The 16,353-nt window shown below is 40.4% G+C and overlaps 1 protein-coding gene across 1 annotated transcript in view; it reads left to right on the forward strand.

The window, feature by feature from the left end:
* The first annotated feature begins 3,868 nt into the window (after positions 1-3,868).
* Positions 3,869-16,353, forward strand: part of zfpm2a (zinc finger protein, FOG family member 2a) — a 119,889-nt gene continuing 107,404 nt past the window's right edge. Inside the window, exon 1 of the mRNA XM_063879952.1 lies at positions 3,869-4,240. Coding sequence (XP_063736022.1) covers positions 4,201-4,240 — 40 coding nt within the window. The 5' untranslated portion in view covers positions 3,869-4,200. The remainder of the gene's footprint in view (positions 4,241-16,353) is intronic.

The raw sequence follows: 16,353 nt of genomic DNA on the forward strand, positions 1-16,353 counted from the left end.
GGGAGGGATCCATTTTTGCACCCATAATGTTTCAAGGGAAAAGGAGAGAGCCTTTTGACGTTCCCTCATCTCATAGATTTATTTGATTCCTCTTTAGAGAAGAAAAAAGGCGTTTTATTTCTATGCGCGCCGGTCATTAAAGGTGTGTTTTGCATTATGAGGACAACATTGTATTATGTTTTTTTTTCTTCACTAAAATAGTATAGGACAAGAATGCTATTCATTTTTTATTTGTCGTTATATTGGCAAAAGGTAAATCAACACTAAAAGCAGAAGTAGAGTTTGTTATTTATTTAAATATGTCATACCAAAAGGCAGTGACTACTCTTGTTTAAGGAAAATAAACATGTGCTGAGAAATTCAATAAAAGGAACATGTTTTTATGCCATGATTCCCTTAATTTTGGTAATTCCACTGCCATTAAACAAAACATATGATTGTCTATTACTGATAAACACCTCAAATACTCTGACAGCTGTATAACTCAATAAAGGGTAGGTGAGTTGTACCAATTGTATAGTCTCATATTTGGAGATACTCTAAGTAATAGTGTTGCATTTTGTTTGATGCAAGTGGAGGGTGCAAATAAAATATTAATTAGGCTATGGTAGGTCATGCATATAAAAATAGGCTTAAGCTATCCTTATTATTCAAAATGTCTTTTGTAAAGTCCCTTATAATGTTAGCAAATGTTTAAAATTTGAGTTTTTGCAGGGACTTTCTACCAGTATACGGGTAAAACAACATGTTCATTTACACAAATAATGAATTTACCTTTTTAAATGACCAGTAAAACATAGGTAAAACTGAAGAAAACATGTTATTCATTCACTTCTTGAACATGCCATTGCTTGTGACAGAGCTGTCACTAAACACATCAGTTAAAAAAACTGTATCTATTATTTAATATCAACATGTCACTCTCACAAAATATTTCCAGGCTCTGAATGAGACACAGTTGGTGCTGTCTTCAGTCAGAGCAGTATTGGGCATACTAATGAGGAAACACGTTTTGTTCTGAAGCATATTTTCTTTAAGCATGAACATGATGAAGCCACCAGACAGCCCACCTCCATGCCCCGACACTGAACGGCGTTCCCCAAATGTGACTTGGCAGTTCTAATCAAATGATTTAGCGCATTAAATCAACCTTTCCCCCTGTAATCAGATTAAGTGAGTGCACTGCGCAGCATCTCCACAGCATACAGTATACCTTAACCTATTAATATGACCAACCTTGTGTCAGTGATTTCCCCTGCGATGGAAACAGTATCATGTTAATTATCACAACCATCTGGTCTGAGCAGTGAAAAAAAGCTTTCTGTTCCTCTCGCAGATTTGTACCTGTCAATCAAAGACGGCTTCAAACAAGTCACTGGGGCTGAGGAACAGCAGAGAAGAACCTCGCTGCAGTCTCAGAGGATTTAGGAGTGGCGTTAAATTAATCTTCAGCTGGCAATTTGACTCTCCCCCTCTCACTGTGTTGTTGCTCTTACCACACATCATTATTGATTTTGGTGCTGGGTTCCCTAATATGGTCAGTAAATGCTATTTATGGATGTTTAGCATGTTCATTTTGAGTGTGTCTATATGTCTGTATAAGAGAGCTATATTTCAACTTGGTATTTTTTGGGGATGTGGGACATTTTTATTATGAATTTGTATTACTTTGACAAAAAATGCAACAAATCTCTTATTTAATTGTATTATTCACAAATTCATCAATATGTGTCTATTAATTTATCTTTCCTGTCATCCTAGGCTTCATTTTGACCCATTTCTAAATGTTTTTCTGTCAGAATTAAGGTGTGATATCATCCTGTTGCCACAAAAACAACTTGAATCCTTTAATACTTCAACACTTTCATTGAATTATGTTTTATTCACCGTGTTTTATTTAAATGTATAGCATCTGGTATCGTTATGTGCTGCCATTAAAAGTTTTAAATGGTTTCAAAATAGAATCATGACTAAACTTTGACATATACATCAAAATATGTTCCTCTGATCTTAACTATAATCAAAATAATATTTTTTTGGTGCATTTGTTACCTCAAAAATAAGATTTAATTCTGAGTAAATGGGATCTAGTGACCAAAATTGATAAGATAAGTAAAACTTGTGTTAATAAGTTGAAATGAAGCAGGCTTAACAAAGAGTAACACAGCTTTGGTAATGATTTATGGCAAAGCTGAGATATGAAATGATTCACTGTTTATGAGTGTCCCATGACATCACTTGTGTTTGGATCCTGACCAAAGCTGTATGTGGAGAAGAAAGACAAAAACTTCAGTCAAAGGAGGACAGGGGGGAGGGGTTGGTGGATGCAGGAAGAGACAAACCAAGGAGGCTCGCGAAACAGATGCTCTCCTCAAGGTGAACCGCCACTGACCCGTCTGCCACATAAATTATTCTGTAGTTTCAGACTCCATTCCAAAGTTGTGGAATTGGGTTACAAGATAATTTCACAGGCCACTTGGTTGTCTTCCTTGGCAGTCCAACTGGCTAATTGAAGAGAGTGATTTCCAGTTTGGGCAACTATTCAGAACATGGCAGTCAAAATCTGAATGATTTCAAGCCTCTCCTTTCCTCTCTCTCTCTCTCTCTCTCCCGCTTTAAATATTTAGAATATTTTTTCTCTGTCTATAGGCAGGCTAATTGTAGGCAATGCTATGATTGACAGTTTATGAAAAATTCATGAATAAACAAGGCATAAACAAGCTGTAAATCCACTGCCATTGGAATATATTCTACAGTAAGTGTACACATTTTTAGGTAAAAGTATCAAGGTAAGATGCCTTGAGAAACTCCTCATTTGGACAAAGCTTTTTCTGCTCAAAATGTGGCATTCCCTACATACAGAACTCACTCACTAAACATCATGTTACACTCAAATTTAAATAGTGTTTAAAGATAGCTCAGACATACTGTATATGCATGGTCTAGTGTCTCTTGTTTTATGGTGCGTCATTTAATTGTTTTGTCTGTGTTTTTGGGTTCTATTCTGAATTTTGTGTTTTTGGTACGTAACTATATTGTTGAGATTGTGTTTTTTGACTGTACTTTCTGTGTTTGTTATTGAGTTTTAATGATTTAGGCCCATCTAGGGGATTGGAAATGAGTTTATGCTGTAAATCCTGTGGTGAGTGGCATTGGTTTATATTAGCCTACATACAATTCCTTAAATAATAACGAATAAAAATAACAAACACATAAAAGTACAAAAAATGCACCAGTCTTTTATAAACTGTGAAACAAATAAAGGTGTGTGCTATAAAAATATTAAATTGTAAATGACTTGTTTCAGTTTTTGACCAAGAGGTCAAGTAACTGGGGTTCATGGCATCTCAAGCCAGATCAACTCTCAGTGCATTATGGGTGAATGAGTGGCCAGGCTGCAACTGAGCTATTCCTGGAGTATTCAACCAATAAAGGTTCAGATTTGCTGCTGATATGACCACATGCTGTATTAAATTATACACCTCCTTTTTGCGTAATGGATAAAGTAAAAATGTTAAATTAATCGTATGGATAATTTTGAAGCAAACTGATGGCAGGTGTGAAAAAATGTCTTGAGATAAATTCACCGTAAATTATTATTTTTTTGTTTTTATTGTGGCTGCGATGCCTCATGTTGATCCCTGGCTGGAGCTCAGTGTGTCTCCATCTCCGTTTATATTTCCCCCAAAACACGCGCGCTAATTAAGGCCGACGCTAATTAATAGGTGGGAAGTTTAAAGTAATTGTGGATCAAGTGAAGTTCACTGAGCTGCGGCTACGGTACCCGGGGAGGAACAAACCTTATCTTCAAACAAAAGCGCGAAACGCTTTCACCTCCCCAGTCAGTCCGTGCGGATCGCGGCGAAGCGCAGCCTCATCACGGAGCACGGTGCTGAGAAAGAGTGAGAGAGGGAGAGAGCAAGAGAGAGAGAAGGAGGGTGTGTATTCGTGTGTGTGTGTGTGTGTGTGTGTGCGAAGGAGAGAAAGCCACAGCCAGAGCCAGAGAAACGAGAAAGATAAAGGAAAGACAGACGGAACGATAGACTTGTGCGTAAAAAAAGTACCGTTGCCCCCCTTCTTCTTCTTTTTCTTTCGCAATTTACCATCAGACAAAAACCCAAAACCGGCTGCTTGGATGAACCAGAACCTATCGATCTGTCAGTACTACACCTGGATTCACTGACCAGCCGCACAGCAGGCATGTCCCGAAGGAAGCAGAGCAACCCCAGGCAGATCAAACGTAAGTTTTTTTAGCCCTTTATTTCATTTTTTCTAGCCGCTGCACCGCGTCTCCGAGCTTTCCCAGAGTTTGCGGGGTATTGTAGTGATAGTGACCACAGTGGAGCTGATTCAGCAGCCACTCATGTGTTGCCTGTCACGGTCCAGCTCCGGTGTCCCTCCGCAGATAGGTTTGTGTTTCTCTAAAAGATGATTTATAATCCAAATCCCACCGTGCTACGGGAGGAAAAGTTTCCAAGTTGTACCAAAATGAAGTTATTTGTTTGTCCGTTTGATGGGACTATTGTAGTTTTCATCCAAAATTGTGAATCACACTGTTTGACTCAAGCTTTTTATTAATCACCAGTCATTCTCAATGCTAGGCCCTAATACATCCTGAAAGTGTACCACGTTATTGCTTTAAAAGGCCGATGTGTTTTGGAATTGCATTGCTATGAAATGTTTTTATTTGTAGACACACTCGTGGCTCACACACTCCTTCACACACTCATCATGTTGTTTACTTGCACATGGTGTCTGTGCATTAATACGTGTACAGACACTCCTATACAAACTCCAGAGTAAAGCCTTTTTTTTAAACATATGAATCATTGTTATTAGCTGTAGCTTAGTATGGCAGCTAAAGTGTAGCAAGTTTTGAAATATTATTTAATTCAACTGAACTCTAAAATTGCTCTGCTCTTAACAGCATGTTTTTACACATATTTAATTTTAAATGTACTTGAAATGAAACCTGAAATGTAGGAAAATGGTTTTGAATGCATTGGAATATTAATAAAGTAAAACCTTATTGTGCAGATAAATTCAAAAGTGTGTCACTATCACATATCTGAATTATTCTCAAAATACGTTATATTTTTATGAAGAACTTTTCATAATTCTAATGATTTTAAAGAGCCTGTATAGCATCATTTAATACATTGTGTTTTTTACACACACGCCCACACATACACAAACACACTCCAGCAGACACCAGTGTGTGTACAGTGTGTGTGTCCTCTGTCTGCTGTTACTCCTGTCTGCTGCTGTCCTGCCTCAAAAGCAGACTGTGGTTTCTTTGGGATCAAAATATCAAATATCAAACCACTTCCACTGATTTGTGTCGCACTCATGATACTGTTTATCCGCGTCCAGGCATTAGGGAGAATTCAGTTCTAAGGCAACATTTGTATGTGTGTGTGTGTGTGTGTGTGTGTGGGGGTGTGTGTGTCTGCATGTGTGTGTGAGGTCACATGCATACATTCACGAGGGCATGTGCATGTTGGTATACAAGGTCTGTTTTAATACATTTGTGTCTGACCGATTCTGCGACACAAGACAGTTTTGTGTGTCGTCATGTTTTGTTTTAATTATTATTGTTGGACTTTTTAAATATTGTATTGGGTAGAACATTTATTTATTAAGGGTAATATGGTTATGAATTTAGATTTGTTGTTATTGTGTTTTTGATAACAAATTAGGATTGATGAGTGTTTTAAACAGTATCTTTTTTTAAAAATATACAATTTTAAAACCAACCAGTTTAGCATTGCATTTATTAATAGTTTGTGAAAAGGGTTTAATTTTATTATTTTTTATGAAAAAAAATTGCACTTATTCCTCATACAGTAAGAACACTTTGATTGCCATAAACTGTATACGGCAAATATATTTTTTGTCAGAAACATCCTTTTTTATTAATTGTCTTTGAGTTTGTATATAATGTATTTACTGGCATCCAATAGAAACCTGCAACTACTTTTAATCAACAAAGAAGCACAATAACGTATGACGTGATAGGCCCACTCATCTCTGGACCAATCCCATCGTAGCATCCAAATGTTGTCGTCGAGTAAAAAGAGCGTCTAACGTTTGTGTTGCGCTTCGTGACCTGGCCCTGTGTGAATTGGTATGTCATGTGTAAGATCTTGTTAATATGGAGCCGCTGTGCAGTGGTATAATCAAGCTCTAGTTAGAAACAGAAAAGGTCACTTGGAGCCTAGATCCTCTCTCCTACCCCGGGAACTCTGGGAAAAAAAAGGCAGGGGAGGCAGTGCACAGAAAGTCAGGCACAGACAGTCATTCTAAAGGACAAAAAGGTTGTTGGGCGCACTCCCACCTCCCCTCCTCCTGCATACATTGGACCGTTATCTAAAATTGTGATTTATGCAGTATTTTAATATTTTGCTTATTCTTTCCCCTTGGGTGCTCTCTGAGCGGTGATAAAAAGGCGATGCTGAAAGAGCACCATTAATTTGCTCCGATGACTGGGGAGATAAGGCCAGATAATGGGAAAGATAAGCAGGGAAGATATACCATCAGAAACCCGATTATTACCATTAAAATTCCAGCCCAGCAATCTGCAGCTGGCTGATAATTCCTTCTCCGTTTCCACCACTTTGGATGATAAGGCAAAAAATAGTCACTCAGTGCTCCTTGATTAGGCTGCCTGGATATCCTGATAATACAGTGATAAATTATGTATTTTCCCCCCTTGTTGTTTTCCCCTCAAACGTTACATCTGATTTTTTTATATAGATATAAATATATATTTCTGACCCCCCTTTTTCTGTTAAACCCCCTTCCCCTTGTTGCTTTTCCAAGAAAGAAAAAAAAGCCATACACTTTTATTGTAATAAGAGTTTGATAGAGAGTGCAGATAGTGGTTGGAGGTGTTTTGTGTGGGAGCACATATCAATGTTATCAGCTCATCTCGCAGGGCCAGCTGCTAGCTGCTGTTGTTTTTAGCCTTATCACCCCGTGCCAATATGCCAATAAATTGCCCAGATTGTTAGCTGTTCCAAGGCGGGTCAGTAGAATTTGACAGGAATGATGAAAATATCGCTGATGCTCTGCGGATTGCGATTAGCTGCTGTAATATGATGTGTGAATTCCACCAAGCTCCCTCTTTCCTCTCTTCTCACCCTCCCTCCTTCTCCTCCCTACCCCCCACTGCCCCCCACCTCATCCCTCGCCTCTCCCCTGCTGCTGGTGGTGTCCATACCTCTATTCGCACTGAGAGGAGAACATTTTGATGCTTAATAGGAAGGAAAGATATGAACATGGCTGAATTGAAACCAGGCCCCTCAGAGTAATTTTTCTGTAAAATTGCCCCCCAAAGTTTCACGGCGTAAAGGGGAATCTGGATGATGTAGGGAGCGTGCCTCCGCCAGTGTTTATGGGAACATATTGAAGCGGCCCTCTGAGGCCATGGGCGGACGTCTAATGTCAAATGTGCTTATTAAACTGACTTAGTGCTCTCCCCTTTACTGTTGTCTTCTCCGTATGGACCGTCTGAAAATTCATGTTGCTTCCTTTTTTTACTCCACAATGTCCAACCAGAGTCAGGCAGCGTACTGCAGTGATTATGCTGCTCTGGTACTGTAAGTTTGAACAGCACCCGAGCAGCAAGTGCACAAGTCCCCTGAGCTCCCTGTCGTGTCATACTGTCCAAATGACTTGTCTCTCACGTGATAGAGATCTGTAAAGCTGCTCCACTGCTCTTACAGAAATGCCTTTTTTTGTTTTGTTTTTACCCATAATGCCTTGCGGTTAAAGTTGGAACAGGGGCTAGGGATGCTTTGTTACATATTGCTGTTTTTTTTTAAAGTGCATTGTTTTTTTGTTGATACTGTATATTCCATATTAAGACTTTGATGAAAACGATGCTAACTTCTAACAGAGTTTTTGTTGTTGTTGTCTATATAAATTATGATAATCGATTAAACTGACATTTCATGCATAAAAGGCAGAAAATGCAGTTTTTCAGACATCCAAACATGGATCATTCCTTATTTGTTCTAATTTATATGATATTTTGATGAATGTCTTCTTTTATTTGACTGAAAAACAAGACTTGGATTTTTAGAAACTGGACATTTTTCCTTATTTTTCTGGTATTCATCTAGAAAATTATCAGAAGTATAATTGTTTCAAATGTAATTACTAATTGCAGTCAATTATTTACTTTCTGTTTACACTGAGGTACCTTAAATAGAACATAATATACACACAACCCTTGGATTATTATAATTAGATCCCTGCTTTCCCTGCTAGTTAGTTTTGAACTGAATGACAGCCAAACAGTGTTCTCTGCGAGGAGCTAGAAGTCTGTTTTTTTTTATCGTGGAGAACATTTTTTCCCATCTCCGCTCCACAGTTAATCTCTCCAACTCCTTAGCATAAGGCCACTTTATGTAATGTCAGCATACTGTTTACCATATCAGGTGACATTTCTATCTTTGAGGGGCATTTATCAGAGGCAGATTACAGTAGTAAGGGATAAGGGGAGTGTTTACTGAATTGTCTGCCAACATCCTGTATCTGAATTTGTGTGTGTGTGTGTGTGTGTGTGTGTGTGTGTGTGTGTGTGTGTGTGTGTGTGTGTGTGTGTGTGTGTGTGTGTGTGTGTGTGTGTGTGTGTGTGAGTGTGTGTGTTTGCTTGTGTATACATCGGTGCATGTACAGTATGTGCAACGAGCATGTGTCTGTGTTTTTCAGCAGAGGGATCGAGGCTGCTAGATTTATTTTTTTCTCTCTCTGGGATTAGACTCCATATTTTTTCCTGGTTACTACAACTTAGTGTTCTAATATAGGGAAAAGCGTGCTAATGCTGTGGAAGTTGTAGACGCCACGCTTCACCCTTGGCCCGCGAACGCTGGCAGCTCCGGCAGTCAGATGTTTTGGGGGTGTAAAATCAAAAAATCTTTGCATGCCAGCCTCGCTGTATATTTAAGGGTTTCTCTTTCATTGGGTGACAATCACGGCTTGTCTCTTGTGTTTCTCTTGTTGATTTCTGTCAGAAGAAGAATGGTTGTTGAATGCCAACTTTCCCTCAAACATCTGTTCCCTGCCAATAACAGCTTGTGCCGTTGCCTCGTCTTAGCTGAAGGATCCCCAATTGCCTCCTCACTTTTGACACGGAACAACAATGCAGATGAATGTCGTCGTCTTGTAATGTTTTTTTTTCCATTGTGTCTACTTGTGGAGAAAGTATTCGCCACGCTGCTATTACTGCTTATGTCTCTGCAGCTATAGGGAGAGGTATGTATAGCAGCTGCTACTTCCTTTGTTGCAAACAGAGCTGTGTGATGTGTTGGATGAGCTGGGGTTGGCAGGCGATGGACTGACGGTGTCTGATCCTGCGCTCTTTGTCGCTGCAGTGCCTGGACAGCAGTGTGAAATGTGGGCAGGGTTGCAGCAAAGGTGGAGGTCACTTCCTCACGCTGTTTCCTCTTTATCTTCCTCTTTCCTGAATTCCAGTGCTATTATTCCAATAACCACTGCTGTGAGCATTGTGTTGAAAATCGTAATTTTAGCAATATGTGCTAAACAAAAGCTAAATCTACTGTTGTGCATTTCCTCTTTGATTGTACACTGAAATGTTGACTTTAATTAAATGTATTATGTCAACAAATGTCACATAACTGTATTAGGTTAGTGGAAAGCAATAATATTAAGTTGAACCTACAATTTTTTCTTTCAAACTTTATATTATTCCTTTCAACTAACCTAATATATTTATGTGAAATCTGTTGACATGATACATTTAATTAAAGTCAACATTTCAGTTTCTTCAGTGTACGCCTCACTCCCTAGACCGTATTCCTCTCTGTTTATTTAGATTTTATATCAATGACGCCCATTGAGCCCCCAGGTAACAATTGACTTTCAGCCCGCTTTAAGTTAATAGCCTTGTCTCCTGCTTGTAGGGATCAATATTGGTATTAATTAATCACCATTATCAGGAGCGGGATCTGGTACCATTTGTTGTTACATCAGCGAAATATCAATAGAGAAAGTGGACTCCCTGATCGTCATGGCAACTTCATCTCTTAGGTCAAAGAGAGTTTATCTTATCTTGCTGCCGAGAGTGGCAAACTGCTTAGGAATCTAGTTTAGACTCAAAGATCATTGATTTCAGCCTCTTTTTCACCCCCACCTCGTTGTTTCAGGAGAGACGGGGTGAAAAACAACAGAGAAAGGCAGCATTCTAATCACAACAGAGATGTAAGATTTAAATATTGATGTCCAAAGGCCATTGCAGCAGAGAGGGCCTCTGGTCTCGCTGTTGTTCAAGTACGTCCTTTTAAGACCCAGACAAAGCTTTGATTATCAGAGGTGTCACCGTGGAGTGTGTCTGTACGGCTGACAGTGTGGGGCTTGCAGCCAGAGCATGCTAACACATCTACATCCTGGGATTTCTGCAAGCCTTCAATCCTGGTGCTCACTGTCTTTGGGGCATAGGATATCATTGAGGTGTGGTGATCTAAAATGACTGGCAAAGTTTTCTTCTCATTATGCATCATCTTTAAGCATTTTATTATTGTAGGTGATTATGGTCGTGCTTATTTTGACTGGTGTAGTTTTTTCCTGAAGATGGTTGCATGTTTTTTAGTTTCTCTGAAATCTTTATCCGCAAGGTAAGTACAGTTGCAACGATTAGTCGACCAACAGAAAAAAGAAAAAAAGAAAAGAAAAAATAGGCAGTTTTTAGTAAAACAAAAACAATAATATTGGATTATCAAGTAAGTACAAGCTTGAATAAAATACTTGAATAACTCTACTTGGTTATTTTTAACAATTGCCTATAACAGAAAAAGAAAATGGAGTTGTATCTTTCTGGCATATTGTGATTTATCTGAAATTTGGTACATCTTGAATTGAAGAATTTGACTAATTAGTAGTGCATGATGTTGTATAGAAGTAGAGTTAGGTCTGGTGTAAGGTATTTGGGTGGGGGCAGGCCTGCCTGGGTGGATGCACCTCATCATGCTGCAGAATGCTCCTCAGGGTTGGAGCAGAGAGCAGGGGCACTGCCTGCTTTTTTTTTTTTCTTCCTCCTTTTTGCCTCCGGGACACAATTGCCTCATTTAACATTCTCTATTTGGCCCCTGCCAAGAGGGGAAATAGCCAGGGTGAATAAGAGGGGCCACCACACATCATGAATTCTTCTTTCATTTAACTTGCACAGTCCCTTTTCACCTTGCTGATGCACATGGATCAGGAATGAAGATATTGCTCAATTAAGGGGATTTCTGAGGTTGCTCCTGAGGTATTGCAGTTATTTTTGTGCCATACCAAGGTTTTGATGTATCATGGATATGGATATTGGGTTCATCGCATTTGTGTGATGCTTTGACACCTCCATAGCCCAGAAGAGAAACAGCTCTGCTACAGGAACTCGCTTCTGCCTTAGTCAAGAAATAAAGTCTGTCAGTCTCCCATTTGCGGGGATGTAAACAACTTTTATGTCAGTATTAAGATCCTTTTTGTGTATTTCGGTTTAATTAGCCATGGTTAATCAACATTTTTTCATGGGATACGTCAAAATTGGGATTTGACTGAAACTTGGACGAGGGAACGGAAGAGTCTCCTGGAAATATGAGTCACGTTTTGCAGCAGGAATTGTCACAATTTTTTGAGCAATATACAGTAAAATCCTGAGCCAAGCCTTGAGTTTCACTTCAACCGCATATATTGTTTCAGTAATTAAAGAAACCCATGATTTATTTTCTTAATAGATGATAAAGACATGGACTAATTTGGAGAACACCATTCCCTGTGCTAGCACTCCAGAAAGTGACGCCCTAATAGCTGTTCGGTGTAAATCTCTAGCTTGGCACGAATTACCAAGGATGTATTTTAGGGGGGGGGGGGGGGTTAGCTTTGCATTGGGATGAAATACAGCCGGCTCTATAGTTAAGGGATAGGTGGATTAAGTAACAAGCTTTTCAGTTCAATTTGTACATCAGCATTTTCCGACCGACGGACGCCACAAAACGCATCGCATCTTAAGGCCTCGGCGGAAAATCGCTAATGACAAAGCTTTGTAAACAGATAAACAATTTATGTCAAATATGCTGAAAATATAAAACAAACTTCAAAACATGTTAATACTTTAAAGAGGCTGTGTTTTTGATTTGCACCATTGCAAAGCTGCTAAAGCTGTTGACAGCACAGCTTACACATCATGTGATCAGAGGCCATATCTGCCTGCATGCCATTAGCTAGGGAACTGAAATATCCTTAATGGAGCCTTTTGCACACAAATAGTGATCGATTATTCACTGTAAATTATGCAAATCAGATTAGATATTGGACATTAACGAAAGCGAGTGACGTGTGAAGAAGTGCACGTCTCCTGCTTCTTATTATTTCAAAGCGGTCTTTTGTGAAGTGACAGAGTAAACATCCGGAGAGAAATGCAGCCGCTATTATTTCAGAATCAGCCAATTTTCTCTCTCTGTGTATTTCAGAGAATGCTTATCTGGTAATTACTAAAAACTGTTGACATTGAGCAAGTGCTGTAGCCAACTAAAATGCCTTTTTGTCTTATGATATCAGATTGGATTTTATCTGAGGTTCACGCAATCATGCATTCCTGAAAAGCAAAGATAACTGGCTCAAACTCCTTATTTCCACCATGAGTGCAGAATTAAGAGCCTCATTTAGAAAAAAAAAAAACAGTCATTACATCCTGCGTTCATTTCTGTTGGTGATAATATGTTCTTGCCTTCTGGTTCAGACTAGAAAGTGAATCTTCGAGAAATACATTTGACCATAATCAAGTTTTTTAAGCTTCAGAAACAGGATAACAACTGGGTCAGATGATAAGCCTGGGCAAAACAGGGAAAAAAAGCCTCCTGTGATAGACCAGGAGAAAATCTGATTGATTGATGTCTGCTGGCTCTGCCGCCATCACACGCCGCTTGACAGTTAGTTTGGGATCAGATGATTTCACTCTTCAGATTGGGGTTGAGGGAAAGCTAGGCAAATATGAAGGACACAAAGGTCAATGGCTTCTCTCCTCCTCTCTGTATCTATCTCAGCCTCGCAATAGCTTGCTTTGACAAACTGTAATATGTTGCTAAGCTTTGTGGCAGCAGGACACATGGTCATAGTTTGTACAGTAATATCCTATTGCAGTAATCTCACTGGGAATGATTGAAAGTGCTGCAGGAATCTGGTCTAGCAGGGACCCGTTGACATCATCAGCTGCTGTGGACTGGCAGATGTCTCCTGACTTGTTTGAACTGAATTTTCCCATGGGATCGAATAAGTTAAACAACAGCTTTGACTCTGAGTGAATCTGTTATTGTAAGAGGGATCTGATAAGACGGCACCGTATTATGAGTTTGTGTAGCAAAGAGGCCAAAAAAGGAATCTCCAGCGAGTGTCTCTCTGTGGTTTCGGAAAAAAGAGGAACATGGAACGGTGACAAAGGATGATTGGATGCATATTGTAAATAAACACCCAAATCTTTCACGATTGCCTCTCGGTGTCTGCGTAAAGACTTTCCATACAACATTTCATCTGCTCACTCTGCTCAGATCGTGTATCGCTGAGATGACGTGACAAGAGTTGCTCTTGGTTTGACCCTGTGTGGCAAAAATAACAGTAACACTTGGATTAGATTTAACTAAAACAAACTCTAGGAAGATGTGTTTTGGTCAGAATAGGCTGCAATATTGCCAGTGTCACAAGTACACAACTCCATTACTCAAAGATACCCTATTATGCTTTTTGGGGTTTTCCCTTACCTGTAGTGTGTTCTATAGTTTTTTGTGCATGTAAATGGTCTGCAAAGGCTAAAGTCCCCAAGTGCCCTTTCTCTCCCAGATACCCTGCCTGAAAAGCCTAGATTACTTTGTTTTTTTTCTTTAACATGATGCTACAAAGCCAATAGAAATGCCTTTCTCTGACTGTCCACTACTTCCTTTAGATATTGTTTTGAGCTGAAATTAAATAAGACAGGCATTGGGTGCCCATTGTCATGTCTGTGATATTAAATCGAAGGCCTTGGTTCCTCCATCTCCAATAGACATGTCCATTAGCTTTGTACGGGGGGCTGCTTTCAAGATCAAGGTCTCACTTGTAATGAAGTGCCTATGCAAATGCAAGTCAAATTCCACTATTGTGAATCACTTGTTTTAATCAAGTTTTGCCGAAAGAAATGTAGCCTCCATTCAGAGCCACTAACCAAACAATAAAAAAAGGATAATCCGAAGACAATCCCCATCCAAATGGAACTGGACATCATTTAGGGGAAGAGACAACAACTCTTTGTTTGTTTGAAGTGGCTGATATGACAACCTTCTTGTCAAAGACTCAGGGCGAATAAAAGGGATTTGTAATTACCATAATTATCTCTTATATGTTTTCACCTAATGATGTCCATTAAATGCCTGAGGCTTCATTTAGAGGCTGCCTCGCTGTAGGTTGGCATAGACTCATAATACAGCATGTTACATTTCACGGCGCACAAGTAATGAACTTCTTTCATCGGAGATGTTTATCGCGCAGTGCTTCTGGGGGGAAAAGCCAATATACTTGAGCTTTTTGTTACAGTTGGATTATAACAATTCTCATAGTTCCCACTTATCTTTCAAATTTTCTCTACATGTGATATCAACCCAATTGGCTTCATGTCTAAACAGGATGGCTCTCTAATCTAGACTGCTGTTCGTTTCATGTAAAACATCTCATTTTGTGGCTTAGGCTGGTGGCTGTCTTATCGTTACATAATTCGCTGCCCTCGCCGTGATTTTCTTTGTGGCAATTTATTTAAATTCCCCCATGTTTATATATTTCCTGTCTCCTTTCATTCAACATGATTGCCTTTCATAAGTTCAAAGACTCATCTTCAAGACTTTTGGTAACTTTCGCAGATAGGAATTCACAGTAGGGAGAAAGAGAGAGTGGGGAAAAAAAAGCTATTTTGTTGTAGAGCAGGAGAGGAGGGAGTGTTAGTGCATGTCCATCTCTGTCTCGAGGCCCAATCCAGAGCTTGAACTAACCCCTGATGAAAAGAGCAGATATAGCACTCTAACAGTCCACACCTCAGCAAGTAAGCATTGGTGAGATCATGCCTGGGTACATGTGTGCTGTTCTGCTGCCGCGCTAAGGCCCCTCAGTCCTGCATGTGGCTCTGCTCCTGTGGTTGCTTTGGTCTTTGTCCACCACCTATCAGCATATCAGCAGTGTCTCTGAAGCCCAGTTGTATAATGCACCATTTATGGCTTTGTGGAGGGAGATGGCGGTCGGGCGGCGGAATAGCTCCAGGCCTTCCCCTCAGTGAGTGGATTAGCGGCGGCCTGCTTTAGCACACACTGCCGTGGTGTGAAATCGGCCCCGCTTCGGCGCCGGCGATGAGTCTCCCTCTCTCTCTCTCCCTTTTTCTCTCTCTCTGTTTCCTCACCTCCATGCAAAGCCTTTCCCGGCCATCTGTGAAATGTGGAAACTCTGTGTCTAAGTTGAGTTCAGATCCCATCCCCTCCGTCAAGCTGAGGCCAGGAAGCAAATGGGCAGGCAGTCGGCGGAGGGAGGGAGGAGGGAAGAGAGGAGGAGGGTGGCGGTGGCGGTGGTGGTGGTGGTGGGTGGGGGTTCAGCTCACTGATGTCGTGCCGCGTGTGCAGGAACCCTGCCTGTTCTCCGCGGGCGAGTTGGAGGAGGGTCCATGCCTGGGTGCCGGCCGAGAGATCTCTGGTTCCTGCTTGCAGGTCCAAATCCCCCCCCCCACTGCCTGTGTGTGTGTGTGTGTGTGTGTGTGTGTGTGTGTGTGTGTGTGTGTGTGTGTGTGTGTGTGTGTGTGTGTGTGTGTGTGTGTGTGTGTGTGTGTGTGTGTGTGTGTGTGTGTGTGTCTGTGTATGTGTATGTGTCTGTGTGTGTGTGTGTGTGTGTGTGTCTGTGTGGAGGCGAGACGGTGGCACAGCTCCCCTGAGCCCCTGCCCAGTCCTTTGAAGATAAGATGGTGATACAGAGTCCCTTTCGGTACGTCGCTAACCGATGGTCTTTGTGCGACACACATGCCTCTCTCCTTTGGAGCCTGCAGCTAAAACACCTATGGTCTTTACTGAAACCAATCGCCTGTATGGCCGCAGGTCAAATTAGATTATGAATGGGTGACAAATCCTAGATCGCACATTTAGGATATTTTTTTTTTCACCATTTCATGCTGATAATGCAGACTTCTGCAGAGGTTGATATTGTAGTTCTATTTGATTCCGAGAAGAATCACTTTCATCGTACAGTCGCTCTAATTTAATGTTTTCACTCAAAAGATTTGAATGACAGTGTCTTGGTTTCATAAACAAACAGCCCAACAACTATGAACTGATTTTAATCCAAATCTTG

This window comes from Eleginops maclovinus, chromosome 3 (genome assembly GCF_036324505.1).
Source record: "Eleginops maclovinus isolate JMC-PN-2008 ecotype Puerto Natales chromosome 3, JC_Emac_rtc_rv5, whole genome shotgun sequence".
NCBI lineage: Eukaryota > Metazoa > Chordata > Actinopteri > Perciformes > Eleginopidae > Eleginops > Eleginops maclovinus.